Source organism: Sturnira hondurensis, unplaced genomic scaffold (genome assembly GCF_014824575.4).
Source record: "Sturnira hondurensis isolate 20B ecotype Veracruz unplaced genomic scaffold, ASM1482457v3 Scaffold0004136, whole genome shotgun sequence".
NCBI lineage: Eukaryota > Metazoa > Chordata > Mammalia > Chiroptera > Phyllostomidae > Sturnira > Sturnira hondurensis.
The window spans coordinates 8,755,247-8,783,041 of record NW_028076767.1 but is presented as its reverse complement, the minus strand read 5'-3'; the positions used below and the strand labels follow the sequence as shown (position 1 = coordinate 8,783,041).

The 27,795-nt window shown below is 36.4% G+C and overlaps 1 protein-coding gene across 5 annotated transcripts in view; it reads right to left on the bottom strand.

The window, feature by feature from the left end:
• Window positions 1-5,519: 5,519 nt before the first annotated feature.
• Window positions 5,520-27,795, bottom strand: part of SF3B1 (splicing factor 3b subunit 1) — a 61,008-nt gene continuing 38,732 nt past the window's right edge. The window contains exons 4-26 of one of the 5 annotated variants that reach the window (XM_037043697.1): window positions 27,107-27,211; window positions 26,060-26,174; window positions 24,145-24,224; window positions 22,233-22,403; window positions 20,302-20,539; window positions 18,964-19,176; window positions 18,750-18,871; window positions 17,345-17,542; window positions 17,145-17,246; window positions 16,423-16,602; window positions 15,452-15,538; window positions 15,034-15,304; window positions 14,608-14,753; window positions 14,368-14,514; window positions 14,098-14,223; window positions 13,601-13,822; window positions 13,121-13,303; window positions 12,925-13,036; window positions 11,352-11,472; window positions 10,955-11,086; window positions 9,604-9,876; window positions 7,365-7,581; window positions 5,520-7,079 (exon numbers count right to left, since the gene is read on the bottom strand). In XM_037043697.1, the coding sequence (XP_036899592.1) occupies window positions 6,921-7,079; window positions 7,365-7,581; window positions 9,604-9,876; window positions 10,955-11,086; window positions 11,352-11,472; window positions 12,925-13,036; window positions 13,121-13,303; window positions 13,601-13,822; window positions 14,098-14,223; window positions 14,368-14,514; window positions 14,608-14,753; window positions 15,034-15,304; window positions 15,452-15,538; window positions 16,423-16,602; window positions 17,145-17,246; window positions 17,345-17,542; window positions 18,750-18,871; window positions 18,964-19,176; window positions 20,302-20,539; window positions 22,233-22,403; window positions 24,145-24,224; window positions 26,060-26,174; window positions 27,107-27,211 (3,720 nt within the window). In that variant the 3' untranslated portion in view covers window positions 5,520-6,920. Of the gene's footprint in view, window positions 7,080-7,364; window positions 7,582-9,603; window positions 9,877-10,954; window positions 11,087-11,351; window positions 11,473-11,871; window positions 11,942-12,924; window positions 13,037-13,120; window positions 13,304-13,600; window positions 13,823-14,097; window positions 14,224-14,367; window positions 14,515-14,607; window positions 14,754-15,033; window positions 15,305-15,451; window positions 15,539-16,422; window positions 16,603-17,144; window positions 17,247-17,344; window positions 17,543-18,749; window positions 18,872-18,963; window positions 19,177-20,301; window positions 20,540-22,232; window positions 22,404-24,144; window positions 25,843-26,059; window positions 26,175-27,106; window positions 27,212-27,795 lie in introns of those variants that run through there. The other 4 variants (XM_037043698.1, XR_005066086.1, XM_037043700.1 and 1 more) reach the window with 4 other exon arrangements.

Sequence of the window (27,795 nt, the reverse complement as noted above, 5' to 3'; positions counted from 1 at the left end):
ACCAGCCCGATGCCAATTCCTTCCACAGCCAGCCCATGCTCTCCTGCAGCGGCTGGCCACCACTGAGGCAGCGGCCAGCAGGGCCACGGCACCACATTTAAGCAGGCGGGAAAAGATTCGGGTAGGAGCCGTGATTTAGCTCTGAACTAATTCTGCTCTGAGAACATGCAGAATTAATTATGTAAATCTGTGCTCTGGATTAAGGAAATGAACCAAGGATATTGATCTTCCTGCAGCGCAGTTCAATTCATGCCATTTCCCTACTATATAAAACCTCCAATAAATATTTGTTGAATAAATGAATGTTGAGTAGTCAGTGGTTACCTATAACGTTTTAAAAAGTGGCTTTGGAGGCTTTCCATAGATGAAGCTAAAGTACATCTCATTTATTCATTTGTTCACTAAATATGTCTTGGGAACCTAGTAAGGAAGAAACTATGCACCTGGTGCTAGAGGTTCAGATTTAAACAGGCATATCAGATACTGGCCCTAACCTCTTGGAGCTGCATCTGATCTTTTATTATGTCTTACCACTAGGGCTGCCCACCAGCTCTCACTTTTTTTTTCTTAGACACAACCCAAGCTAGTTTGTCAAAGCTCGTTGTCATTCCCTTCCAACACCGTTACAAGCGAGTCTAATTTTTTCTCAAAAGTTAAGTTCAAGTGTGCTCTCCCCTTCAAGCTCTCTCCTAACCACACTTTCTTCCCTCCCTTTCCTACACCAAGGAAGCTCTGTCCTCTGAACTGAGAACTTAACCTGCAGCTTTACTTTGGCATTGTATCTTCTATTACTGTTATTTTGATATTTTCTCCCTCTTTCCAGGAAGGACCTTTTCAACTATGGATAGAGCAGCTGGCATTGTCATAATTGGCATTTAGGGAATAATCATCAAATGAATGAATGAATAAATGAAGTCTTCATGCTTTAGATTGTAGATAATTTGTTTACACTTTGAGATGCATATTTCACAAATCTCCTTTTGGCTTCATGAACTCAAAAGCAAAATATGTCATTTGTTCAAGATTATTCAGAAAATGAAAGTGCATTAGACTGCATCTCTCATTAGTTAAGTATTTAAGACAGAATCATATCACTACCTTAGGAGAAATAAAATTTGAGGAGCGTGCTTCTAACCAACACCAGTTCCTTCTAAAATGGATTGGAGATTTGAACAGCAAACCCATGCTGTCAAGTCTTCGGCTGCACTCACACCAAAGCCCTAACCCTCACTCCTGCTGCGCTGCATGCGGACCAACCCAACCGGACACCTTCTCTCTCCACCCAGGTCGCTGAGCAATACCAAGGACCACTCTGCACTCCCGTGGGATTATCACGCAATCCTCGATGTCCCCAGTGAGCCCCTTCTCTCATTCTCTCAACAGTTATTTACAAAAGGCTTCTTCTCAAGCCGCCTACCAATTTCTATCCCAATTTCAGCAGTGACGACAGAGGTCTTCTCCCTCATAATAAAAAATAAGCTACGGCAACATCAAACAGTTGTTACATTTATTAAGCACTATGCTTAGATATTTTATGTTATAAACATTATCTGTTAATCTTCACAAGGACCACCATTTATTAAAGGAGGTACTATTATTATCCAAAATTCTATAAATTCAGGAACTGAAGCATAGAGAGGTCAAATACCATGCTCAAGGTCACAAAGCCACTAAGTGGCATATCCAGGTTATATATCCAGGACTTGAATTTATAACCAATGTGTTTATGACAAACTCCAGAGCCAACTGGTAAGTCCACACTATATTGACTCCCCATTCTCTTTCTTTGGAGTAGAGGAAAAGCAGGTAGAGGATTCTTCACAGGCTGTCCAGCTCTGGCCCCCACCCATGTTCTACTGGCCTCAAGAGAGACGGCCTCTATCTCTTCTGTCCAAGGTTCTTCTACCACCGATGTCAGTTACGTAGGAGAAGCAATATGGATATATACCTATGAGCTTTATTAACTAGTCAGCACCTTGACCTAATCAAGCTGCTATGATAGAATACCATCGACCAGTCAGTGGCTTAAACAGCAAACATTTATTCCTCACTGTTCTGGAGGCTGCGGAGTCCAAGATCAAGGTGCTAGCAAGATCCATTGTCCAGTGAGGGCCTGCCTGCTTCCTGGTTTACAGCTGGCCACCTTCCTGTTATACACTAACAAGGCAGGGAGCAGCTCTCACATGTCTTTATAAGGGCACTAATCCCATCATGAGGGCTCCACCCTCACGACCTGATTACCTCCCAGAGGCCTCATCTCCTAATATCTGTCACATTGGGAGTTAGGGTTTCAACAAATGAATTTTGGAGGATGCATTCAGTGCATACCATAGCCTTACAGGAAAAAATTTGATGTACTTTATGCAATAAACATTTTTCCTCTCCCTTGATTTCACTCAGGTCTCAGCAAAGTACCGTGTCTTGGGGGTGTTCTGACCACCCCTTGGCTACCTGTATCTATAGGCCCACTTGCTTCCATACCTAAATAGGTACTTCCAAACGTTTTATTAGCATATCATTGTCACACTGGAATGGATGGAGTAGCACCCTAGACTATTACTTCTCAAACTTTAATGTATATATAAACCACCTGGGTATTTATTGAAATACAGATCCTTACTCAGTAGGTCTGGGGTGTTGCCCAATTGTCTGTTTCTAAAAAGCTCCAAGTGACACCAATGCTGCTGATGGCCAGACCACACTTGGAGCAGCAGGGACCGAGACCCTGGCACATAAACAGTTCTGCCTTGGTGATTGTGCTGGCACTGCGAGATTTTCTCCCCTAATGTACAAAATTGCATTCTGTGCTGACAAAACTAGACAACATATCCACTTGCATATTACACTTTATACACATTACATACTAGACAGACACCAGTCGGTACTCCCTACCAGGCTTTCACTCTTTTGTTTGAATTTTCTGTAGAAGTCTGACTTTCCTCACTGAGGTCTACTCATTTCTAAAGTAGCAGTAAAACCATTTCTATGTTGATAGTCTGACATATTCCTAGAGCAATTTTTCAGCACACTGACATTCCAGTACCTTACCTCCCGTACTACATTATGGACTCAGGGAGAGAAGCTTCTCTTCCTGTCCCAAAGAACCCCTGCCCCAGTGTCCTCCCACCCCTTGAAAAACTTACTCTGGCAACTGTTTTTCTCATCAGCCTCCTTCTTCTAGTCCCCAGGTCCTCTGCAGTAATACAAATTGTTTCATGAAATTACACTCTAGAAACAGTAAATGCAGCCAAATTGAATTTAAGTGCATATACAGGTGCTCATTGTATTATTCTTTTCCAAATACTTGGAAAAAAAAAAACTTGGGGGACTTAGACATAGGAACAAGTAACAATTTACCCTAAGTTTCTTTCTAGCACTAAGGTATTTCAGGGTAACTCTTCAGAGTAAATCCTCTCCAAAGCCTGTTAAAAATCTCCTTCCAAAAATTTTATTAGGCCATAAAGCCTCTTTGTCCATATGACTTGCAAGCATGTCCTTTTAAATTTTAAAATATATTTAAGAATAAATTTTTTATAGTTTTTCCAGAATGAACACTAGAATGTCACTGACCTACACTCACTTAACACCTACTCCCTCCTGCCTATAAATCTTGCGTCTTGCAAATCTAAATTCCCTATCAAGTCACCCCACATTCTATGGCTTCCTATCCACACTTTTTGTAAGGAGAAAAGGGTCTCCTTGCCCTGCCTGTCATCCTCCTCCAGCCCTGACACACCACCCCACAGGTGACAACTGGGGTCCTTAACTGCATTCCAACTGCAGATCCGAGACACAGGTGCTGCTCCTTGACTGTGCCCGTGGCTCCTACTGTGCCACAAGATGCTGAGGACCATGCAGCAGTTAACATCTTACACCAGGTTTTAAACAGATTTATTAGAAAGAGAAGGGAGGGAGGATGTTTCAGACATTAGAAACATCCATCATTGCCTCTCGCACTACTCAACTGGGGAACGTGCCTTGATTGGGTATCTAACTGGTAACCTTCCAGTTTGCAGGACGAAGCTGAATCCCTGGTGCCCCATCAGTCAGGGCTTATGTTTTTGGCTTGTCCCCCGTGACTGAAGCAGAGCTTGACCCAATGTGGGTGTTTTCAGTATTTGTGACACAGTATTTCTCATTACTTCCCAGGCAACTACTGCCTAAATGTTTTACCATGCTTTACTTTTATCCATCTTCCAGGAATCCTGCTTAAATAGTCTCAATGAAGGCTATTAGAGATTTTGCCCTCCAGACAATACCTGGAAGCACTTTCGGTCATCACGACTGCAGTGGGCACGCAACTGGCACCTAGTGGGCAGAGGTCAGTGATGCTGCTTAGCATCCCACAATTCCCACAACAGCCTGCCCACACCCACGGTGAGAAATAGCTGGCCCAAAATGTCAATGCCAAGGTTGAGAAACCCTGTGATAACTGTAGTTTCTGCTCCTTCTACTTCTGGGGATTTAAGACATTAGAAACCAAAGAACCAAACTGTTGTGGCTTCAACCGTCTTTTTCAGTTTCTTATTTAATACAGTTCTTTGGTTTTTCAACATAAAGTTCCCTTGTTTGGAAAACCACCCAAAGTAGTAGTAGCAATAAAATGGCACAACCACAACAGACTGTAGTGTGACAATCATAGAGTCAACTAAGATTAAAAACTGGTCTAAAGACTTTAGATATAATAAGTTTTATTCATCTGGTGGTACTCGATGCTCACATGGCACCATACAACAAATTTTAAAAATACAATATGAAAAAAACTGAACAGCCAAAGAGATCAATTCCATTAGAGGGCCCGCAGAAAGACCAACGAAATCCCACAGAAAAACCCACCCACTGTCCCCTTAAGAACATTAATTTCTTCCTGCTTAAGTTTGGCTTTAAGAAACACCAAAAGAAAGTGCAAAAGAAAAGTCTCTGAAAGAGTTAAAACTTCACATAGCGTCTTTCACATATCACAAAATGCTTTCCTTATTCAAATACTAAGCATGTAACATAATTCAAGCATCTGTGAGCCTCCATTTGGTCCTAACTATTAAGGCTGTAGCCTTCAGTATTTGCTTCATCTCGCTGTTCTCAAACTTATTTGCATCAGTAAAAAGTCATTTAAGGTGACTTAGTTGTCTCTTGCTCCACACTGCCTCTGCAAAACATTGATTATTCCCCATAAAAAGCACAGGCCCAAGCAAAATGAAATTATGTAAGTACCTGAAGTGAAAATATAAATTTCCCCAAGACCGGTTTAAAACCAAATTCTGGCTTTGAAATGTCTTCTTCAATTTTCATGATTAGTAATTACTGAAGGTCATCTGGACAGCAACTAGAGAACAGCAAGATGTAAAGCTGCATGGGGGCTACTGGGCTACTGTTAAAAACGAGTAGAAATGATTTTGGAAACTGTGTCTTAGTACACAATGTTCTGTTTTCACCAAGTCATGTTACACAAGGAATGATAATAAGTTACATATTCTTCTGAAAGAGTCAACTAATGCTTAGTATCAATTTTTTAAGTCAGCCCATTACAAACGGTTTCTTGTGTAAGCCTTCCCAAGAGGCCCTAAAGTGTTAGCAGTTCAAGGGACAAATCTCCTGGTCCCAGTAGTGACTTTACTTAGTGGCAGAGTCATCCTACGCACATGCTGCTGCAAAATCTCATTTCCCACTAAAGTTCACAGAAGTACTGTCACTGGGAGACCAAACAAAATAGCCATGGCAGTAAAAGGACTAAAACTGAAAGTCTTGGCCAGAAAATTAGGAAGAGCTAAAATACATACTTAAAACATTTGCCTAAAAATACTAAATGCTTGGTTCCTCTAGAATTTAATGGCATTTCAGTTTGTTTGACACCTATGCATCAGTTTATCTAATAAATGAAAAATCAAGCAAACATTTTAGCTGCTGCAATTGCATGTTGCAGTACACAAGTAGTATGTCATTAGATGTCTTTCCCCTTTTCCATTATACTGCATTTCTTAAGGGCAAGGGGCAGATCAAAGGCACCTTTGCATCCCCTACTCAAGTACAGTGGCTGGTACACAGTAGGTGCTCAGCAGGTATTACGGAATACGTTGTTGAGTAGTGGCTTTAACATGGAAAAGGGCCCAAAGACTGTCTTTCTCTAGTACCATTACTTAGGTAGCCTTATCCCCAATACATAGAAAGCAATTCTGAAATAAAAATACCTTCCCCATTTTCTAAACGCAGATTCATCAAGAGTTGGACATGTCTTGAATCACTTCCCTTAAACACACTCATAAAGCATTTTGAGAAATCAAGAAATGAAAGGCGCTATGCAAGTGCAAAATAATAATATTCAAGACAGTATTCAAATATATCAAAGGTGATATATTTCCCATGGTGATGGAACGGTTGTGCTAGTTTGAGATGAACACCCTCAAAGCTATTCTTCTCATTGTCATTATCAGGAGAACAATGAAATTCTGACAAAGACACCATCACTTTATATAGTTTATATTCTGCTATCTTATAAACCAGGTGACAGAAAATGAAATTAAGCCACTTACTCTACACAAACCAATACTTTATCAAAGTTCCGCATTTTACAAATCATGTTCAAAAAACACACACAAGTTAGCATTTTGTACACAAATGTTTATTTCTCAATTAAACATTCCCTTTAAACACAAGGAATGAATTCTAAATCTTCATAAAGATGAATTAAAAATGAAATTCCTCCAGTATAGTGTGTATAATCACTGTGTTCTTGGTCACTACTGGCATTTACTGTTTAACATAAAAAACAAAGACAGGTTATTTAAAAATCATGCTACTGAATTTCTAGCTCTTCCTCTATGACCAGTTCTACGCTGATCTGCAATGTTTAAAAGTTTACATCACCAAATTGAAGCAAGTTTAAAGTGTGAAATAGCTGTGCATTAAACACAAAATAAACAAAATTATAAGATATAGTCAAGTTCGTAACGAATATAGGTGTTCTTATCATCATTGTAGATTCTTGGGTAATGTGCTATGAGAGCATCCTGTGAACCAATGTAGATGGAGTTGTAAATTTTCCAATACACATCTCTGACCTTCCGGGCTGGGTGAAACAAACCCTAGAACAATGAAAAGATTAAATTATTTCCACTTTCAAAGGACATATATAACCGTAACCCAACTAACGAACAAACCTAAATACATGATTCTTCCCTTGAAGACACACACAAAAAAGCAAGCTCACAATTGCACAAAACTGCACTGAGCAAAGACAAATCTAATTCCCCCTTCCCCACAACTGTTTTCCCATGACACAATGCACCTTATTGAAAACTAGGAACAGTGACTTAATTCAACTAAATTACTTTTCTCATTGAGCAATCTTTTTGAAATCTTTAACCTACCTGTAAACAATACTGTAACATTCTGCATGGTCCGATAGCAACTCTCAAGCCCTCCAGGGCTCCCATAACTGCCTGAATTACATGGGGCGATGTCTCAAACACATTGGGCCATACATAGTTTAACAAGTGATTCAGCGAATCTTCACAACCAAATCCATAAACCCCAAGTGACATGTGCTGTACAACCGCACTAGCTGTCTGCCTGTGTACAAGGTCCCTGCAATGGGAAAAAAAAGCTCTTTGTTAAGATATAGCCTTAGTTTTACAGGAAATATTCGCCAGCCCATTCAAAACTAAATTACAAATTCAGTGCATGGAAGAGACACATTCTCACACCTGATTTCTGATATAGAATGCCTTTAGAATGACAAATGGGAAAAAAAGAGTGATTAATGATTCTACTTGGGAACTTTGAATGACTCAAACCTCATTATGGCTCAAAAATAAGCTATGGTTTTCTAGCAAACTTTTGAAAGGAATACGATTAAAAGAGCCCCACGCAGTGTACATTTTAGTATGTTCCTAAAGTTACATCACTCTTAAGATATGAATGATTAACAGTAATATCTCACTTTAAACTCTATAAACTGAAAATATTTAAAAGTAAATACACAACAGATAACTTATCATAAAATTAAATCCCTGATTTAATTTTAGTAATAAGTAAGTTTAATTTTAGTCCAGTAAGTTTCATTCAAGAATTCAATTGGGGGACAGCAAGAGAAAGATCAATAATTTTTTTCAAACCTACAAAAAAAGAACAATCATCTCCCATGTCTACTGAATGTATGCTTATGATAATCACTGAATCATTCATTTCATAATTTCTCAGTGTAAACATTAGATGTCGGGTTTGTGATGAGTATAAAAATGAGTTGATGCTCTTTGCCCTCAAAGGTAGTACGAGTGTCTTAAAAATCAATACTTGTACTTAGTATCCTTATTTCTCTTATTTCCTACACTTATGATGAACCTATTAAGCTTTATAACAAGGCAATATTCCTCATTAATACATTTCCCAACTAAAATATTGTTTCTTTTCTAATTTTTGATGGCTTTATCACCCTCCACTACTTGGTACACGCAACCTAATTTTTAACTGCAGGTCACACACACTAGTGACTGCATGATGAGGTGCAGACACTGAAGAATATGGAGCAAGTATGACTTACTCCCACCTTACTGGGCTCCAGCTGGGCAGGTTTTTATAGAGCGTAATTTTTATTCTGTCCCCATGCCTTTACAAGTTACTTGTGGTAACCTGTTGAGTGCTGTTAAGACCCCATTTTGAAAGATCATTAATGAGTAACTCGAATCCATAAACAGAAGTAATTGAATGGGCTCTAATCTGAGTAACATTTTTCCTGAAAAAGAGAGGCAATGAAACAGTCCTTTCCCTTACTACATGAACCTTGAACTTTCCCTTACATGTTCTTCAGTTATTTTTTTGTTTAAAAACTATGTTAGTCTGGAGTACAGATGGCAAACACAAGCCCCGAGGCTGAATCCTACCATCCACCTTGTTTTATTCAGCCCAGTACCTTGTTTCGCTACCTGGTGGCAGCACCAAGCTCCTTGCCCCTAGTTAAGTAGTAGTTGCATTTACACAGTCCTGAAATCACATTCAGTCGCCCTTTGAAGGCAACTGCGAGACTGATGTGGCCCCCAGTGAAAACGAATTTGACACCCCTGGTCTAGATGGTTAAAGGTACTAGGAATCTACTGTCAAATAATTCAAGCAGTAGTTTATCAATGGGTCACCCCATGTGAATAATCTGGGAGACCCAATGGAAACAATGAGGCTCTGGCAGGCTATTTTCAGTAGCTGAAAAGCCTAACAGAAATGTGCTTCATCTGCATTAAAGCATTTAAAGCTAAAAAGCATTAAAAAAAGCTAAAAAAAACAATCAGGTCTCTTTGCCACACCACTAAGCTCATGCTCATCATCTTCTCTAATTATTACTTGACTTTAACTTTTGAAACAAAAGTTATCCATTATTGGTTTTCAAAATATATTTGGCATAATAGATATAAAAGAGAATTAAAAGGGGAGGAGCACTTGTAGCATATATTATTTGAGAATAACAACAATTGTATTTACAGCTTCCTAAGAATTCAAGCCAGCATTCCCCTTCTTTAACTGCATCACAACAAATAGGTCACATAAGAATTATTCCCATAAACTCTAAAACAGAGCAAGAATTATAACTATTCTCTTGTATTCATTCAAGTCACTTACCTGTCCATTAAAGCATCCTCAAGTAATGGTGTTACAGCATAAATGTAGTCCTTTCCCATTTCACCAATATATTCAAACAAAAAGGAAAGTGATTTTAACACTCCATTTTGAACATTCAGTTCAGGAACTCTGTATTCATTCATTAAGGCAGGTAGTACTGTGAAGGGTGAACACGTTTCAGCGACAATAGCTATTGCCACAGTAGTACAAACTCTGTTCTGCCTTTCCTGAACTTTAAGGTTGTTTAAAAGTGTAGCCAATACGTCATGAGGGCTGAAAAAAATAAATGTTAGCACACTGTTAGATTACAAGTAAGTAACCACTGGGAACCTAGTAATTTTAGGATAAAATACAATACTTTCAAGTCACTAGCACTGTTTCTACTTAAGAACTGTTTAAAATAAAATATCCATTTAAAAGACAAAATTCAAATAGATTCACTTTCAAATGTAATTTTGAGTCTTTAGTAAATCTCCTGAAATACAAAAGAAAATTATTTAAATGTTCAGATTGATTATTTGAGTGTTCAAACTATGGCCATTAGAGCAAGGAAACCTTGTGGTAGTATACAAATTGAGGTCTTCCATGCCACAACATTCAGAATCTACTCTCCTTTTCAACATGTCCCTCTCACACACCTTTGACTACATCTCTTCTCCCCCTCTAAGCATTATTTTACCACAAACTTAAAGGATACAGGGGCCAAACATTAGCACAACAGCTATTCATTGTGAATTTCTGGACTATATTAATGCTAAGTAAATATTACTGCTACCGAAAAGGGTGGCAGGAAGACTTCATCTAATTAATCTGACTTCAGTTATGTTTTACTGCTTGAAAATATTTTATTACTAAGCCATGTCCATGTAGTACCTCATTTTTGACAGTGAGTGTAGTTTGGCTCTGAGTGAAAGCAAGTAACCATAGATTTATTCATAAAATAGCTGTAATTCAGTTGTCTGGATTAATTTAAAAAAATATTTTAAAAACACATAAAACACTAACAGGAGCTTTGAATTATGCTGGTTTTTACATTATGAACTGGCCTTAATATTTCAAGCAATATCCTAAAAACTCAGGACCAACTAAAACTTGAAATTACCATGAGAATGAGATAGTTTCCCTCTCTGAAAATATCTGGTGTGATTAAATGAAATTCAGAAACCTCCCATCTAATTTTATTCTATTTAAGAAAACATTTCAATAATTGAAGGTCAGCGGTTAAATGAAGCACTTTCACTTCTGCTTTATTCACACCATGCCTTGAAAGAAATTTCTACAGAAGCAAAAGCATTTTTAAACACCACAGTGGGTTTATTACAAAGGGTATATACAAGTAAATAGTACTCACCCAATGGCCTTTGCAATATAACCAAATGTGTTGACTGTGGCTCTACGAATAGCTTTTTTGTGAGCTTTTAAGAGCTCTAAAAGCTCAAAGCAAATCCTCATCCATTCCCTTGCTGACACATATTCAGCTCCCCTAATTTAAAAAGAAAAAAAAGGCAGTTTTGTGACAGGTTTTAAAAGGCAAATTCAGTTCTCAAAACACAACCAACTCACTTTAAGCATTAAATTAAAATACTGCCACCCACCCACTCCCATCTAAATTGAAATTTCACCTGAAATATTAAGAATGGATAACATGACCATATATACTTACATTAGCAACATTAAACAAACTTATAAATTAAAAGTGGTTAAATATGAAAACAAATAACGTGTATAAAAATGCTTAATCTGCTTACCTGTCAGCAATACGTCCAACAAGATCAATACAATTCTCCTGTACTTTTTCATGCCTGTTCTTTAGGATGGGAGTGAGTCTAGGCAGCAGATCCTTAATTGGTGGGGTCATCTTATGCATACCTATTTAACAGAAGCCAACACACTATCAATTAACATTTGAACTGCAACCTTTGTTCATTTTACCTTTTACTTAGCAAATGTAATATATGTGACTAGGCATAAATATACACTTGTAGCTGCCTACACAAAGAAAAAGCCCCAGATTCTGACCATACTTAGAACTGTTATTAACTCTTTATAAACAACTTCTGATTATGCATAGAAATGAAAGAAATTAGTGAAGTGATTTAAAGAATGATGGATATTTGACAACAAAAAAAGTTTCATTTGGTTTTGAAATGTACTTGTACACTGACATTTAAATATGGGGACAGCTTATATTCCGGCCATATACAACAATGTAAGCCAGAGGGAGACATGTAAATTAAAGTAAAATTTTCCAGAAAAGGGCCCCCTTACCCTTTAACTGCAAAACAAACAGATCTCCAGTCTCCCTGCAATGCAGGGCATACTTGGATGGTATTTACACCTATGAAGAGAGAAAAAAGGAGGCAGCTGGCAGGGGCTCTTGTTCTAACTAGAAATGCTTGCTCTGATTCTCTCTCCATTGCTTTTCCCATGTATCCCTGACCAACAGTATGGTTTACAACTCCCTGCAAACTATAGCCCCACAAGTGGCCAAGTTAACTAATTTTTGGACAAATAGTTACCTTTAAGTGTAAAGGATAGGGCTGAAGTGGGGCTTATATGTAAATGCAATGGTTCAAAGATCTCTAATATTGCATGAAAACCCCTTCCTAAAAGGAAACAGTGGCTATCACAGCCAGCTATTTATTATAACCTTCTGCACTAGGTTATTTCCACCCCTCTAACCACTGAAGAAGTCTTTTTGCAACAATCATGTTCAATTACAATGAAGGATTAAACACAAGAGACCATTTGTTTGTTTCATCATAACTTTAAAGAATAAAAGCTTTGCTCTCCATATCCAAGAGCATTTGTAATAAATATACTAGCTTTTATTTTGCATTAGAAAACTGAATGGACAGTTTTGAAGAACTGTATATAAATAAAAACAAGATAACTTGAGCAATTCACTTTTCTCCCTGGTTATGTTCATAAAACTTGAGAAAGCAAATAGAAAAACCTGCTATAATCACTCACTAATTCAAGGTTGAATAAATATATATTTTGTCCTAAAACTAAATTAAAACTTCAGAGTTGTTCCTCTGTCCTGAATATATTTCAGGCAAGACACTTTTTGAGTTGTGACTACTCCTATGGTCTTGCACATCCTAAACTTGCCCTCTTTCCTCTCTTAAAGTAGACTATATATGGATTTGAGGAAATACTACTATTGGGACATCCCCTGACTTAACTATAACTTTGAAGTACTTAAGAAAAAGTATCAGACAACTTTATTCAACTACTAAATATGATTCTATATTTTACATGAAAAAATTGTTAAAAATCAAAACAAAAACATTCTTACATGACCAGCTAATTCCATACCTATTACATTTACAATGGCCTTCAGTGCTCCAAGAATGCTTCCCAATACTTCGGGGTACTCTTCACCCAAATACTCATACAAGACAACACCCAAGTGCCCCATCAACTTTTCCTGTAATAAAAGATATAATGTTAAAAGGTTACCACCCACATAAACTCTCTGTTAAAGAATTAAGAATCTGATATCGAAGTTTACCTCCTGGCAAGTCTTCATGACAACAGCAGTACGAGAGATCAAGTCAGCTGCCTGCTGCCTCACTTTGGCTGATTTGTTATTTAAACGCCACAAAACCGTACCGCAGATCTGAGGCAAGTAAGGCTTAACTCGTTTGCCAAGAGCATTGACCACTGTGCCAAACCCGTTCAACATTACTGAGTCCTAAGAAACAAAACAAAAAAACCCCACTACATTAAATTTTTAAAAACTACATTCATTGGGAACTAGAATTCAGTTTGTGACTGAAAAGTTGAAATATACTAATACTCAGTTTTTCAACTAAATAAAATGTAAAAACTTGAGATAGAAGAGTATTTCTTCATAGCTAAGAGGACAGCATCAGCATTTAAAAAACTATTTCAGAGTCAACTAATATTTAGTAGTATTTGCTTAAAAAGTAACATGCTTTTTTTTATAATATAAAAGTCATTGGTAACTTGTCCTAATTAGTATCATTACCTCTGTAGTCTGTTCTTGGAAAGCATAAAGAATACCATCAATCAGTTGTTCTTCAAGTTTATGATCAATATCTGCTGCTCCCAAGTTGCCCATAATCTTCTCAATTGTTTCCATCACCATTTTTCTGTACTGTTCAGCTTCATCCTTCAGATCATCCACAATCCTGGATATAATTTCTGCCGCACCTACTTTGTTTGCCAATTCCACAGTAGTATCAACTAACTAAAAACAAAACAAAACAAAACAAAAATGGAATTTATTGCTCTTCAAAGAAAATAGGTATCATGAAAAGCAAAAATTCTCAAATGGGTATGTATCCTTGAATGCAAAATCAAAATGGAAGTTGACTAAGACCCATCTCCTCCTTTCACAATCAAGCATACATTATACAAACCATGAGGTAATCAGCACAAAAAATAATATGTAACATGCATTTGCACTGATTAAAGAATTAGTTAAAAGGACTTTTGAAAATACTTCTTACAATAAAAGCTTACCTGTCGGTAATTTCTTCTATCTAAAGCCATTCTGTGTTGCCAGAAGTGTTTAAAAAAAGGAGGAAGGATCTCTGTTTTAATGTAGTTTGCTTCCACACCATCTGTTCCACAGCACTGCTTTACCACCTAGAAGGTTAAAAAGGAATAATCGTAAACACAATCCGGATTTAATATACAAGGTTTTTTAGTGCTTTAAAATTCTATTTGAGCCACAAAACACACCTAATTTAGATTAACAAATGTGGAACAACAACAAATTGGGACAATTACCTTCAACACAATTTTCTTCATTTCTTCATCAGGAGATTGGAATTCTCTAATAAGGATTAACATCACTTCTCTAGTGTAGTAGTTGGCATATTCTGCATCCATGAGAGGAATAAGATACCCAATAGCCTTTAAAAAGGCAGCCAGACCCTATTTTAAAATAAACATATATACATATATATACTTAGTAAATTGGGATTTAAGTTGCCTTAGCTTAAAAAAAAATCTAATTGCTAGATCTACCTTTCCTCTGTGTTGGCGGATACCCTTCCATAGAGGCTTTAACACGGAATCGAAAGATTCGATACCATAAGGAGTTGCTGCTTCAGCCAAGGCAGCAATGGCCAAAGCACTGATAGTCCGAACTTTCTGCTGCTCATCCACAAGACCTATAAAACCAAATACAGGTTTTAACTAAGCAACAACATTACCTAATTTGCACATTATCCAGAGTCTAATAATGTCATCTAATTGAAGAATCTGTTCATATTGTACAAAATTAGGCAAAAGCCATAATAAACCACAGCCCATTAGCAGAGAATACTACAAATCCCATCATAAGCTATATGGTGTTTACACAGTTAAATTCCTTCCCTTTATCTTTCCAAATCAGCAGCCCAAATTTCAGGATACTTGGCTTATAAAAGACAAAGTCATGTAACAACTTACCATGTTCAATGATTTCAACTAAACTTCTCAGATGTGGCAAAATGGCACAGCCCATAAGAATAGCTATCTGCTGTACAATCTTAATACCAGTGTGTCTTGCTTGCCAGGACTTCTTGCTTTTGCAAACAGCTTTTAAGAAGGGCAATAATGAAGGAATGCCCAGGGCAGAAGCTACAACAGCAAAAGCTCTGGCTGTGGTGTTACGAACATATTCATCCATGTTATCTATATCAGGTCTCATGGTAGAGATCATAGTAGCCAGACCAGCAGCCTAAAGAGTCAAGTAAAAAGGACAGTCATGAGTTAGTAACACGACTAACTCATGTTTGACTTAGTTGTGTTACTCATTTCTTTGTATAATCAAATAATCCCATCAACAGATGCAAAACTTTCTCCTCTAAAAATATAATGCAAATACCTTTGCCAAATTAGAAATAATCTCTCGGCCTTCCACTCTAGCATAGTAATCTTCATCAATCAACAATGGTTCAATGACCACAAGGATCTGAAAAAGAGGAGTGCAATTTTCACACCAATTATTGATGCTATCTCATGTAACAGAAATATATATGTATAAACTATTATAGCAGTTCATTTATGTAATCTAAAAATACAAATATACAAAATTTCATTTTATTACAAAAATTTATAATTACAAGGACAAATTTGTTAAGGGACAAATTAAGAATTTCATTTGCAATTTCAAATACCATATAAATGTGAAAATCTGGGAGAACTGTTAATAGACTAACAGTTAATATTTTGTTAAAACAATTTTATACATTTGCAAACTTGTAATTCTAATCCATAATTGCCACCAGCAAAAAAAAAGGTATTAACACTAAACGACATGTATAGCATCATAACTTTTCATGTCCTTATCTAATATCAATAAAGCAAATGAAAAATGACTAACATGAGCCCATTATAATAAAGAGAGAAAAATGTTACATCTACATACACACAAATTTATGTGTAATACAAGCCTAAGTAAAGAAAAAAGTCTGGGAAGACATGTGAAGTTGACATTGGTAACTGAGTGTCTTGCAAGCAAATAAAATTGCCTTTTTATTGTGAATGTATAGCATCAGTTACTACTTTATTAGAATTTTTAAATCGCACAAACACGTAAGTTGGTAAAAATCCACTAATTCCTTTTATATTAAATATCAAACCTTAGAAACCTGCTTGAGCCCTGGCTGGTGTAGCTCAGAGGATTGAGCATGGGCCTGCGAACCAAAGGATCGAGGTTCGATACCCAGCCGGGGCACATGCCAGAGGATGCACAAGAGGCAACCATACATTGATATTTCTCTCCCTCCCTCCTTCCCTTCACCTCTGAAGATAAATAAAATCTTAAGTAAAAAACACTACTTGAGAATAACAAACCTTGTGCACATATGGTCGAACTAAGTCATCAAGTTTGTATAATATTCTATCAATAACTTTGACAAGTAAATGACGTTCTTGATCCTCAAGTGTAGGAGACATCAGAAGAGGAAGAATCTGATTAAACAAAGGACCAGCTCCAAATTCACGAGCTTTATCAGTAATCTGACGCAATGCAGCCTGGGGGAGAAATAAAAAAGGGTGTGTTTCTTTGTAATTAAGCTTTTGGAACAAGCAATTTATTCTACAATTTTCTGTAACAATTATTTAGTGTAAAATTTACAGACATTTTACACAGGGTAGCTGAAGTTCATTCCCATTAAAATTACTCCAAAGCTTGAATTCCTGTGATGGAAGTTCAATGTTTCAGTTAAAAAAAGGCAATAGACCATGGAGCCACTGTGGTTATAAAACTCCCTCTCAAGACCACCCATCTTCAAGCCAAGATACTATTAAAATTCCTAACATAATTTCATTAATTACCTTGAGCCTGAGGTAACATTTCAGCATGTTTTAAAGGCCTTGAGGCCAGAAAAGAGAATCTTATTTTTCAATATTCTTATTAGCAATAACTTCCTTGACTAAAAAGCCTAAGTCCCTCATATTACATATCTTTTCCTCCCTCCTACTATGCACTTGATATAACTGAAGAGATTAATTATAAATTTCTAAACATAAAATTATAATTAATATTACAATTTAATGAACTAGTATTTATTTACCTTTCTCATTGGAGGTGTTCCATTTTTAATTTTTAAAAGCAACTTCATTATTTTTCTCTCTTTCTGCTCTTCTGGACTAAGTGTTGATTCATCAACATCAACCTAACATAATAAAAAGAAAATAATTTAAAGGTAGGTTGAGGCATTATGATTTGTAATTCCTAAATAAAAAGTTATTGCATTCTGCTATTATCACTTACCAAGAGTTTATCGAAGTACTGAATATCATCAGGTTTTAAAAATGGAAGATTTCCAGATGGTTGATCATTAACACTTTTCATAGTTCTGTCTTCTGTTTGCATGTGGAAACCAGTCATACCACCCAAAGGTGTTGGAGTTGCTGTCAGCTTTCGAGCTGGAGTTCGAATAGGAACATAACCGGCTGGAGGAGGGAGTACCTAATACAGTTAAAAGACAGTTAGGATTTTCTTGGCTTGATAAACAAAGAAATAACATAATGAATATTTGTACTTAAAATATTTTACAGTTTATTAGCTAGGAAGCTTTTTGATTGCAGACAGGAATTACCATCGATCCCATTTTTCTATCTCAATTTTAAGTTTAAAATACATGACAAATATTCATATTTCTCATCTGCTAATAAAATTTAAGTATATGAGTAAGCATAGGAAAATTAGGATAATGAAGCAGGTTATAAAATTCTTTACCACTTTCAAACATTAATCTACATGGAACATGTTGGTTTTATTTTCATTATAAAATAAAAATTACATAAATCTCTGTACCAAAGAGTAAATCTTAGTATTTAAGTTACTTCACAAAAATCAGTTAAATGCATACAAACTAAAACCAAAATATTTACCAAAGCCCTATAAAATACACACCCTTTGAATAAGTAAAAAAAAAAAAAAATCACCGAAGAGTCACTACAGAGGATTTTTCTCTATCAATATTAAGAAAATCAGTGACTACAATTGAAAACACACTGAGGCAGTCAATAGTAGGCATAGTGTCTATAAACCACAGCTTTATGTGGAGGCTACAAAAAGTTATAAAGTAAATTCAGGAATACTTGAAACGAATACGTTACCACAAACCTAGGAAGAGGAAAAATGCATACAAACTTAAAAAGCAAGACGCACTGGCAGGAAGGGCTCTGTAAAGGCCATCGTGACCTCTAGGTTCCAACCCTGGTTATGACAATACCACCCTAGATGCCTAAACTACGTTCATACTAGTAAAGAGAATATCCTGTGTGTTCACTGGCAATCCATGAACTTACTGAATCCACAAAATCTTGTGAGGCACCAAGTTAAATAACCATTAACTTGAAGTAAGCTTGCTCCCAGGACTGACTGACTGCAACAGCAGTTATCTCATACCCCCAAGGGAACACTTCTTAAAGTACATGGTACTAGAAGTCCTTGAGACTTCCCACCTTCCAAAAGTAATAAAAAGTTTCATGTCATTTATTTTTTATTCCTATTATGTTTTGGAATATATACTCGGAAATAACTAAAAGAGTAGATGGCAGGAGTAAATCAAGGCAAGGCCAGCACAAAGTTGACTTGTAAATTTCTTAAAAAGTATTTAAAATAAAATTTGCACCCTAAAACCTGACACATTCATATTCCACGTTATTACCTTATATCCTTCTGGGAACATAGCATCTAACTCTTCATCAGAAAGTGGGCGATTTCTCTCATCAATTTCTCTCTCCCACCGCCAAGCTTGAAGCTGTTCAGGAGTCATACTCATTATGTGACCTACCAAAAAAACAAATTTTTGTAACAATCTATAGGGCAAATATTTACCATTACATAGGTCCTTAGGACATAAGACAGTTAAGAGGTCTTACCTGGAGTAGGGGTAGCCATGTTCATGGCTGGTGTGCCAATTGGTGTTTTTCCAGGGGTCAGAACAGGAGTGCTTCCTCCCATCTGACTAGCTGGTGTTTCATCCCAACGTGACTTTCTTTTACTGGCTCCAGGAGTGGGTGTTTCACCAATTGAATCTCCACCTCGATCTGTTCGAGGCGTCTCAGCCCATCCACTTCCATGTCCAGGAGTATCTTTTAAGAGAAAAAGCGTTTAAACCTAAAATTTTACCCAAAACTTCGGTTTTTATTCTCAAATAGCTAACATAGTCAAACTGATCAAATTCAAAAACAGGATATTTCTAAAATGGAGGGCCATTTAGGTTTAAATGTTTCATGTTTATCCCCCTTCACTGTTTCAACTGATTACAGAAACAATACATAGCCAACATTAAGAAATAGAAAAACTAAGTATTTTTGTAACCACCAATAATATCAGAACCCAGAGACAGCCATTTTATATCTCTTGAGCCACTTTTCATTTCTCCATATAGTTAAGACTGCTCTGTATATATAATTCCACAGTGCTTCTTTCATCCACTACATGTTAAGTGATCTCCTGTATCACTGAAAATTCTCCCAGCTGGTATGGCTCAGTGGATTGAGTGCTGGCCTACAAACCAAAAGGTCGCCGCCAGTTTGATCCCCAGTCAAGGGCCCATGCCTGGGTTGTGGAACCAGATACCCAGTAGGGGGCGCATGAGGGGCAACCACACGTTGATATTTCTCTCTTCCTCCCTCCCTTACCCTCTCTCTAAAATAGTCTTTTAAAAAATTCTTTATAAAACTTTAATACAGAGGATGTACTATTAAATCTTGCCACAGCGAGAGCTTTAAACAGCAGCTTTAAATGATTTACTCAAAAAATAATTCAGACAAATTTATACACGCAGAAAGTAGAACAGTTTACCAAGGTCTAGGAGGAAACAAACATGGGGAGTTATTATTTTATGTGTACAGAGTTTTTGTTTGGGATGATGAAATAGTGGTGATGTTTGCATGACACTGTGAATGTCCTTAATGCCACTGAATTGTACACTTAAAATGGTTGATATGGTAAGTTTCACATTGTGTATATTTTACAATAAAAAATGAGGTTATTATGATGTACAAACTTTACTTCTTAATGTTTTTACTGAAATAAATTTTAAACCTCTTCAAGAAGGGAAAAGGATTAGTCATGTGATCTGCCCAGTTCTTTGTCCCTAATGCAGCTGGTTATTTGCCTATCTAGCCAGATTAAGAAGAACAGATTTCAGCCTATAAATATACCACTGAGTCATTTCACCCAAACATATGCCCAGACTCCATTAAAAGTACCTCTTTCTGTTTTGGGGGTCTCATCCCATCTGTTTTTACGAGCACTGGAAGTTGCGCCTCCATGGCCTGGTGTTGCATGACCTGGTGTATCACCCCGTCCTGGAGTAGCAGCTCCCGCTGGTGTGTGGCTAGGTGTAGGATCCCATATTTTTGAGCCTGGGGTTGCTCCAGGAGTCTCGCTTCCCTTTGCACGACCTGGTGTCTCATCCCATCTTAAAGAAGGTGTATGTCCAGGGGTCTTAACAGAATAAACGCATTTTATTTCATACATCTATACACCTACATAAATATAACTGGAAAGCTCCTGTTAAAAAACTTTAAACATGATCTCACTTATATGTAGAATCTAATGAATAAAATAATCAAAACAGAAACAGACTCAGAAACAAAGAACAGACTGACAGCTTTAAGAGATGGAGGGTTGGGGGGCTGGGTGAAAAAAGGTGAAGGGATTAAGCAAAAACAAAAATTCCTAGACACAGATAACAGTATGGTGATTACCAGAGGGAAAGGGGGATGGGAGCAGGTAGAAGAGGGTAATGGTAAATGGTGACAAAAGGAGGCTTGATTTTGAGTAATGAACACACAATACACAGATGATGTGTTATAGAATTGTACACCTAAAACATGTAATTTTATTAACCAATGTCACTCCAGTAAGCTCAATAAAAACTAAAAAAAAAAAAATTAAACAAATAGATGCTTTAGTTCTAGTCCCTATAATTGAGATTGGATTACTCTGTTTAAGAGATTCCTTACTTTCTAGAAAATGTTTACAACTAAACACAACTTAAAAATTTCAAATTTAGAGCAGTAAAAAAAGCCCTAGTTTTAAAAAAATTGTATTTTGAGTATGAATATTAGTTTTGGCATTACTAGCTCGATAACTTTAGGAAAGTCACTAAGGTTTCTCTGTATAAATCTGTAATAAAAGAATTTCAGCTTAAGTCATATCACTAGTTCTCACGCTGGGGCTTAAAGACATATGCCCATTGAATTCTAATACTATTTTTGCGTTTTTGTTCAATTCTGTGTTTATTTAATAAATACAAGCATGTTTTGTATCACCTGGGTAATTATAACTACGTAGTACCACATGATTTCAATATTGAAGATGAATTTATATTTACAATCACATTTGCAATGACTGATGCTAGCAATACCAGTGAAAAAAGGCTTAAGTAATCAAAGGTTACATGGCAATTTGTATAGAGACTGAGTAGTAAGTGATACAGGGCATGAGTTAAGTACACAACAGGAAAAAAACCTGCACAGTGTAGACAATACCGTATCAAAACAGTAGGTGATTTTGTTTAAGAAAAACAAAATTTGTATTTAAATTATGACTAATAAATACACTATAGAAGGGGTGTCCAACTTTTTGGCATCTCTGGGCACAGTGGAAGAAGACATGTCTTGGGCCACACATTAAATACGCTGTGACATGTAATCACAAAAAATATCCCATCAAGTTTTAGGTAAATTCATGATTTTGTATTGGGCTGCATTCATGGCCATCCTGGGTCGTGGGCTGGACACCTCTGTTGTAGGTTTGTAACAACATACTCTTATGTATTTGCTTTAAAATTGGATACTCTTCTATCCAACATAAGAGTTCTAGCTAGCTTTGTTTGCAATCTTGCATAAATACCACATTAAATTTAAGAATCGATATTTTTTACATTTAAAAAGATTCTATATATTACTGAGCTGGGAAATTTTCCATTAGGTGAGTAAAGCACATATATTATTCAAAATCTCAATTTTCAGTTGGCACCTTGATCTTGGTCTTCAAGACTCCAGAACTGTGAGAAAATAAATGTCTGTTTAAGCCTCCCAATCTGTGATATTCTGATATGTTACGAGAGCTAATACATTTCCTAGGAGAAAAAAAATGACAAAAGTAATTATTAAAAATAAAACGAAATCACCTCTGCTTGATCCCAACTTGACAGCTTCTTGGGAGTGGCACCAGGAGTCTGATCAGCTGTCTGATCCCAGCGTCGTTTTCGTTTTGAGGGAGGCTGGGATGCTGCTGCCCCATTGACGACTTTTAGTTCTCCAGCTTTAGCTTTTTCTGCTAGCTGTTGCCTAATTTCTCTCTAAAAACATGTGAATAAGCAGTGAGTATCTTTAAAACACTTTCAATATATTTTTATATCATTAATACAATCATTTCTATTTAATGTCATTTTACTCTTTATTCACTCTTTCTATGCTACTGGTAGTCCCTGCTTCTTATTTTCCCTCTCCTCTATTTCCAGTTCTATATAATGTCTTTCTGTACAACAGATGAACAAATACAAAACTTATTAACACGGAACACTATACTTTATATAGTTACTAAAGTAAATCTTCAGTCACTGGTGGCAAATCAAAATGCTTCCATTAAAAAATTTTATTTAAAACTCAAACAGATAGCAATTCAGACTAGGTAACAAGATATAAAAGTAGTAAAAAGTGAAAATGTTTAGTCCTGGCTGGTGTGGCTCAGTAGATTGAGGGCCAGCCTGCAAACCAAAGGGTCATGGATTTGATTCCCAGTCAGGGCATGTGCCTGAGTTGCAGGCCAGGTCCCCAGTGGAGGGAGAGGGAAACACACATTGGTGTTTCTCTCCCTCTTCCCTTCCCTTTTCTAAAAATAAATAAAATATTTTTTTAAAAAGTGAAAATGTTTAAATTTAGCTATGTAAATATTATATATAACATCTTAACAAGTGCATTTAATTTATCCTATGGTTTTTCAAGAGGGGTTCCATCACCCCACTTAATCCATACAAATTTATTATATACTCATAATAAAGTTATGGAGGCTAACTATTAAAATAAGTGATCTCTGTAGACCAGCAAGAATTCCTCAGAATTCTCCACCTACATCCAACCTCAATCTTATAGGAGAATTAGATGCTTTTTAAGGAATGACTTTACTACTTGGCTTTCCCTTTAAACACTGGCTTCAGACACACACTATCAATCCTCCCCACACATGCATTCATTAGAAAATACCGTATTTTGTTGTGTATAATGCACAGCCACGTTTTGTGCACATTATACCCATGGAATGTAATCATTACACCCATGTGTAACTCTCATCCTTATTTTTCCCTGAAAAATTTGGGTGAAAAAGTGTACATTTTATACAGCAAAATAATGGTACTTATGTGTATACATATGGCCAAGGGGCCAGGGACTAAAAAAGGATCTAGAAAAATAAAAAGTGGCCCGGGCTGGTGTAGCTCAGTGGATTGAGCATGGGCCTGCAAACCAGACAATCGCAGTTCAATTCCCAGTCAGGGCACATGCCTGGGTTGCAGGCCAGTTCCCTGCAGGGGACACACCAGAGGCNCTTATTTTTCCCTGAAAAATTTGGGTGAAAAAGTGTACATTTTATACAGCAAAATAATGGTACTTATGTGTATACATATGGCCAAGGGGCCAGGGACTAAAAAAGGATCTAGAAAAATAAAAAGTGGCCCTGGCTGGTGTAGCTCAGTGGATTGAGCATGGGCCTGCGAACCAGACAATCGCAGTTCAATTCCCAGTCAGGGCACATGCCTGGGTTGCAGGCCAGTTCCCTGCAGGGGACACACCAGAGGCAACCATACATTGACATTTCTCTCCCTCTCTCCTTCCCTTCCCATCTATGATAAATAAATAGAATCTTAAAAAAAAGAAAAAGAAAAAGTGTAATTTGGAAGGTGGCAGAATTTTGGGTAAGTTTTTTTCTCAGCTTAACGTTTATCAATACTACTAAGTACAGCAAATAAAAAGAAAACAGAAAATTCTCTCAATCTCAACTTTCTTTTTATTTTCACAACCATTAAAATAAAAGCAGGTTCATACCTCTTCTTTAGTCAAATGCTGTTCCCGCATTACATCCATGTAAGTCCTAGCATTCATTTTAGGGTCAGGGGTTTTCCCTCCTGCAGAAAAGAACAGCAACAGGACAAGAGTACAATAAATAAAAGATAATTAGGTTCAAATGATTTATCTGCCCTGCTCTAATATTATGTTATTCCATAATCATTTAATTTATTTTTTGATGGAAAACTTTAATAATTATATATCTTACTTTTTGAGTTTGCTGATCAATTTAACCTGTTTGAACACAAACATATCTACAGCAGTTTAAAACAAATATTTTAATGCATATAAAGCAAAATGACAGCACAGTTTAGTCTTCAGAAGTGATGGGTTCCTGGGTTGCTAATCCGGAATACGTACACTTTCGTGCCTTTGTCTCCATCAGCAGTTCTGACTTCAAGCAGCAGAATAGAAGCCTAGAAAATTATCTCTTTACCATTAGTAACACTTTGGAAAGATATTTATATTCAAAACATTACCTGTTGTAAGATGTTAAAATCCTGACTACAAGTAACTATTAACTAGGTAAGTTCTTCATACAATGTTCTAAACAGTTATAGTTTAGAAAATCTCATTTTTAAAAGTACACCTATAATTTTATTCTCATGTCAGGTTACTAAGAAAGGGCTTCATGCTTTATAAAGTTTTCTTGACCCAGAAACATTTTTATTTTCTTAGAAAGTATAAATTACAAGATTACAAGTGAAAACACACTACTTGAATATATTACTTTCTACCGGTTATTATGATGCACACAAGACAAGTGGTGTACAAAGAGATGTGTTAGTCTCTTGGTTAAAGTTTCAATATTCATTTTCAAACTTCAAAATATCTTAAAGAAGCCCAAACAATATATAACAAGATTTACAGAGGAACACTTCATTTCAGAAATGTGGTAAGTAGCTATACAGTAGTATAGCAACACAATTTAGAAAGATAATGAAATTCTTAAGACAGTTCCTATGCTGAAGATCATGCCCAATTGATAGTGTCATTCTTTCTGACACTAGCTCTGATAAGACTTCCTTTCGAATACTTTTTCACCATAATCTAGAGAGGATGTGTTGAACTGCACCCTTAAGAATGCAGACAGGACTGGCATATAGCAGTACTGCTGTAGGAAAGAAATTAAGGACAGTTAGTATGGGCCTGTGAATTCTGACACACATGTTTAAATCAATTACAATTATGCAAGTAAAAAAAGAATATCCCTACTAATTCATGCAGGCTGAAAGTCTAATTTATAAACCTGCAGCAGAATCTCATTTTAAGAAACAGGCACCTAATTTGATTTTGAAACTCACTCACCTGAGGAAAGCTTCCATCAGGCTCACTATGCCCCTTGTGCTGACCTGCACTCTAAAATTAGCAAAACAAACTCCAACTATTAAAAATATCAAAGTCTTTGTATACATACTTTTGTTTTAATTTTAAGTATGCTTAAAGCAAAGTAGGTGCATTTACTAAACTATATTTAGAGCAATACAGGGGGAGCTCTAATGTGAGAAACAGTTTCTAAAAAGTAACAATCCTAAAATCTAGGATTTGGAATAAAAACTTTCAATAATTTGAAAGTATTTTGAGCAGAAAAACATATTTGTTCAAAGTATAGAAAGCGTACCCAAAACAAAAGTAAAAGAAAAACCTTTAACCCTTTGCGTTTCTATGGCATTGGCTCATTATTTTCTTGTCCTTCTACCTGGAAAGAAAACTTGTATTATAAAGATGAAGAATATGGTATCTGTGACTTCAACCAAATCTATATACATCTATAATAAGGGGTTTTTTAAAAAGAAAAGCAAATTCATAAGCATGCCAAAAAAAATCAAAGGGCTAAAGACAACTTAATACAAACAAATTCGTGAATACTTAAAGAAAAGTGGGAAAGAATTACCATCTGCAAAAGGATCAAGACGTTCTGGGGAAATTATCATGGTCCGCCTGTGCTTTTTGTATTCATCTTCTCGGTCTGCAATCTTTGGAGGTCGGTGCTCCGCAAATGGATCATACTGAAAAGAAGTGTGTCTCGCTTAATACCCACTTTATTAAATAACCAGAGTACTATAGACAAAAATCAGAACATTATAAAACATGTACAATGTTTAGTACGTGCCTGATAAACTATTCTGTAGTTTATAAATGTTAATGTGAAAAAAATAATACAGAAATGTAGTGGACTGGTTTAAGTCTGGCAAATGTGACTCAACTCTGTATGGAAAACCTACAGAAGTGAAGTGGTCGGCAGGAGCCAGATCTTCAAACCGGGTTTTCCCGTGGGAATCAGGCCTAGAAAATGCATAGACTGTTACGGCTTGCTCTTGCTAAAACTCCATCACCCTGGTCTAAAACAACAAATGTGTTATGGTCTATCTTTAAAGTAATATCCAAAGCCTGTATGAGTTCTCCCAAAGACAGAGCTAATCAGCTCATCGCCATTCCCCTCTGCATGTTATTTTCATTTTCTTGATTGTACCTAAAATGTAGATAATAATATTCTATGTAATATATAATAAATCTTTCTCTGATGTAAGACCCCAGGAAAACAATAAATGCCTGCTTAGGCAAGGGTTGAGGCACTCCCCTCTTGAGGGAGTGGCCGAGGCATCCATAGGCACTCTTCCCTTGAGAGAGTCTGCCGTTCCCTTTTTCTCTACAGGATTATTGTCGCCTGTGCATTCATTCTCATCATCAGCCACAACAGGCGGACTCTGCTGGCCAGGGTCCACCACATAGAAAGGAGATAACATCCATCTGTATTTCCACAGTTCAATTCTTCACAATATGATTACCTTTATAAAATTAACTAAGTATTATTTCTAATTCTCCCAAATCAACTCTCCTCAAAACATTCTAATAACATGACTCAAAGTGGGCTTCCATGGGAACTGAGTTTTTTCTTTAGCTGAATAAACTCTGGATTTAACAAAGAAAAAAAAGTCACCTGTTCTGTTGACTGTGGTATATCATTAAGCAACGCCACAGGGGCATGATATCCTGGCTTCTTCTGACCGAGCAAACTTGTAGATGAAGAGTAGTCATCATCATCCTGCAACGAAATGTCCCCAAAAAGCCAAAAACAAAACATCAGAATTCAAAAATTAGAAAATACTAAGATTGAACATGAAATCAAAAGACTTAAGTGTGATATCTGAACCCCTGTTCATAAAACTTCTACACAAGTTTTCTTTTCAACTCAAAAAATGCTATTAAAGAAATCAGACATAATTTTTAGTTTTTTAAAAACATTAAACAAGGAATGCTTTCTGTGGAAGCCAATTAAATTAAAGTAGGTATGAGCTAAAAAAATCTCAGCATTTTGTTTTCTCATAGAAGGCATGATAAAATTTGTTTTTTGAATTTGGAAATTATAAACAATTTATTTAAAACTCTCCAGTTTCCTCATTTAACTCATTAAAAAAAATGATTTAGCCACAGAAACAAGTAGCATGTAATCAATTTTAAATGTATTTGTTTCCCTAAGTACGTTCAAACAGAAAAATGTTACATTATTTTACCAGTGTAAGAAGTGCAACCGTGGGTAACCCTCAAGATCTTAACATTCATTTAAAAATGAAACAAGTGCCCTGACATACGGCTCAGTGGGTTGGGCATCATCCAGCAAACCAAAAG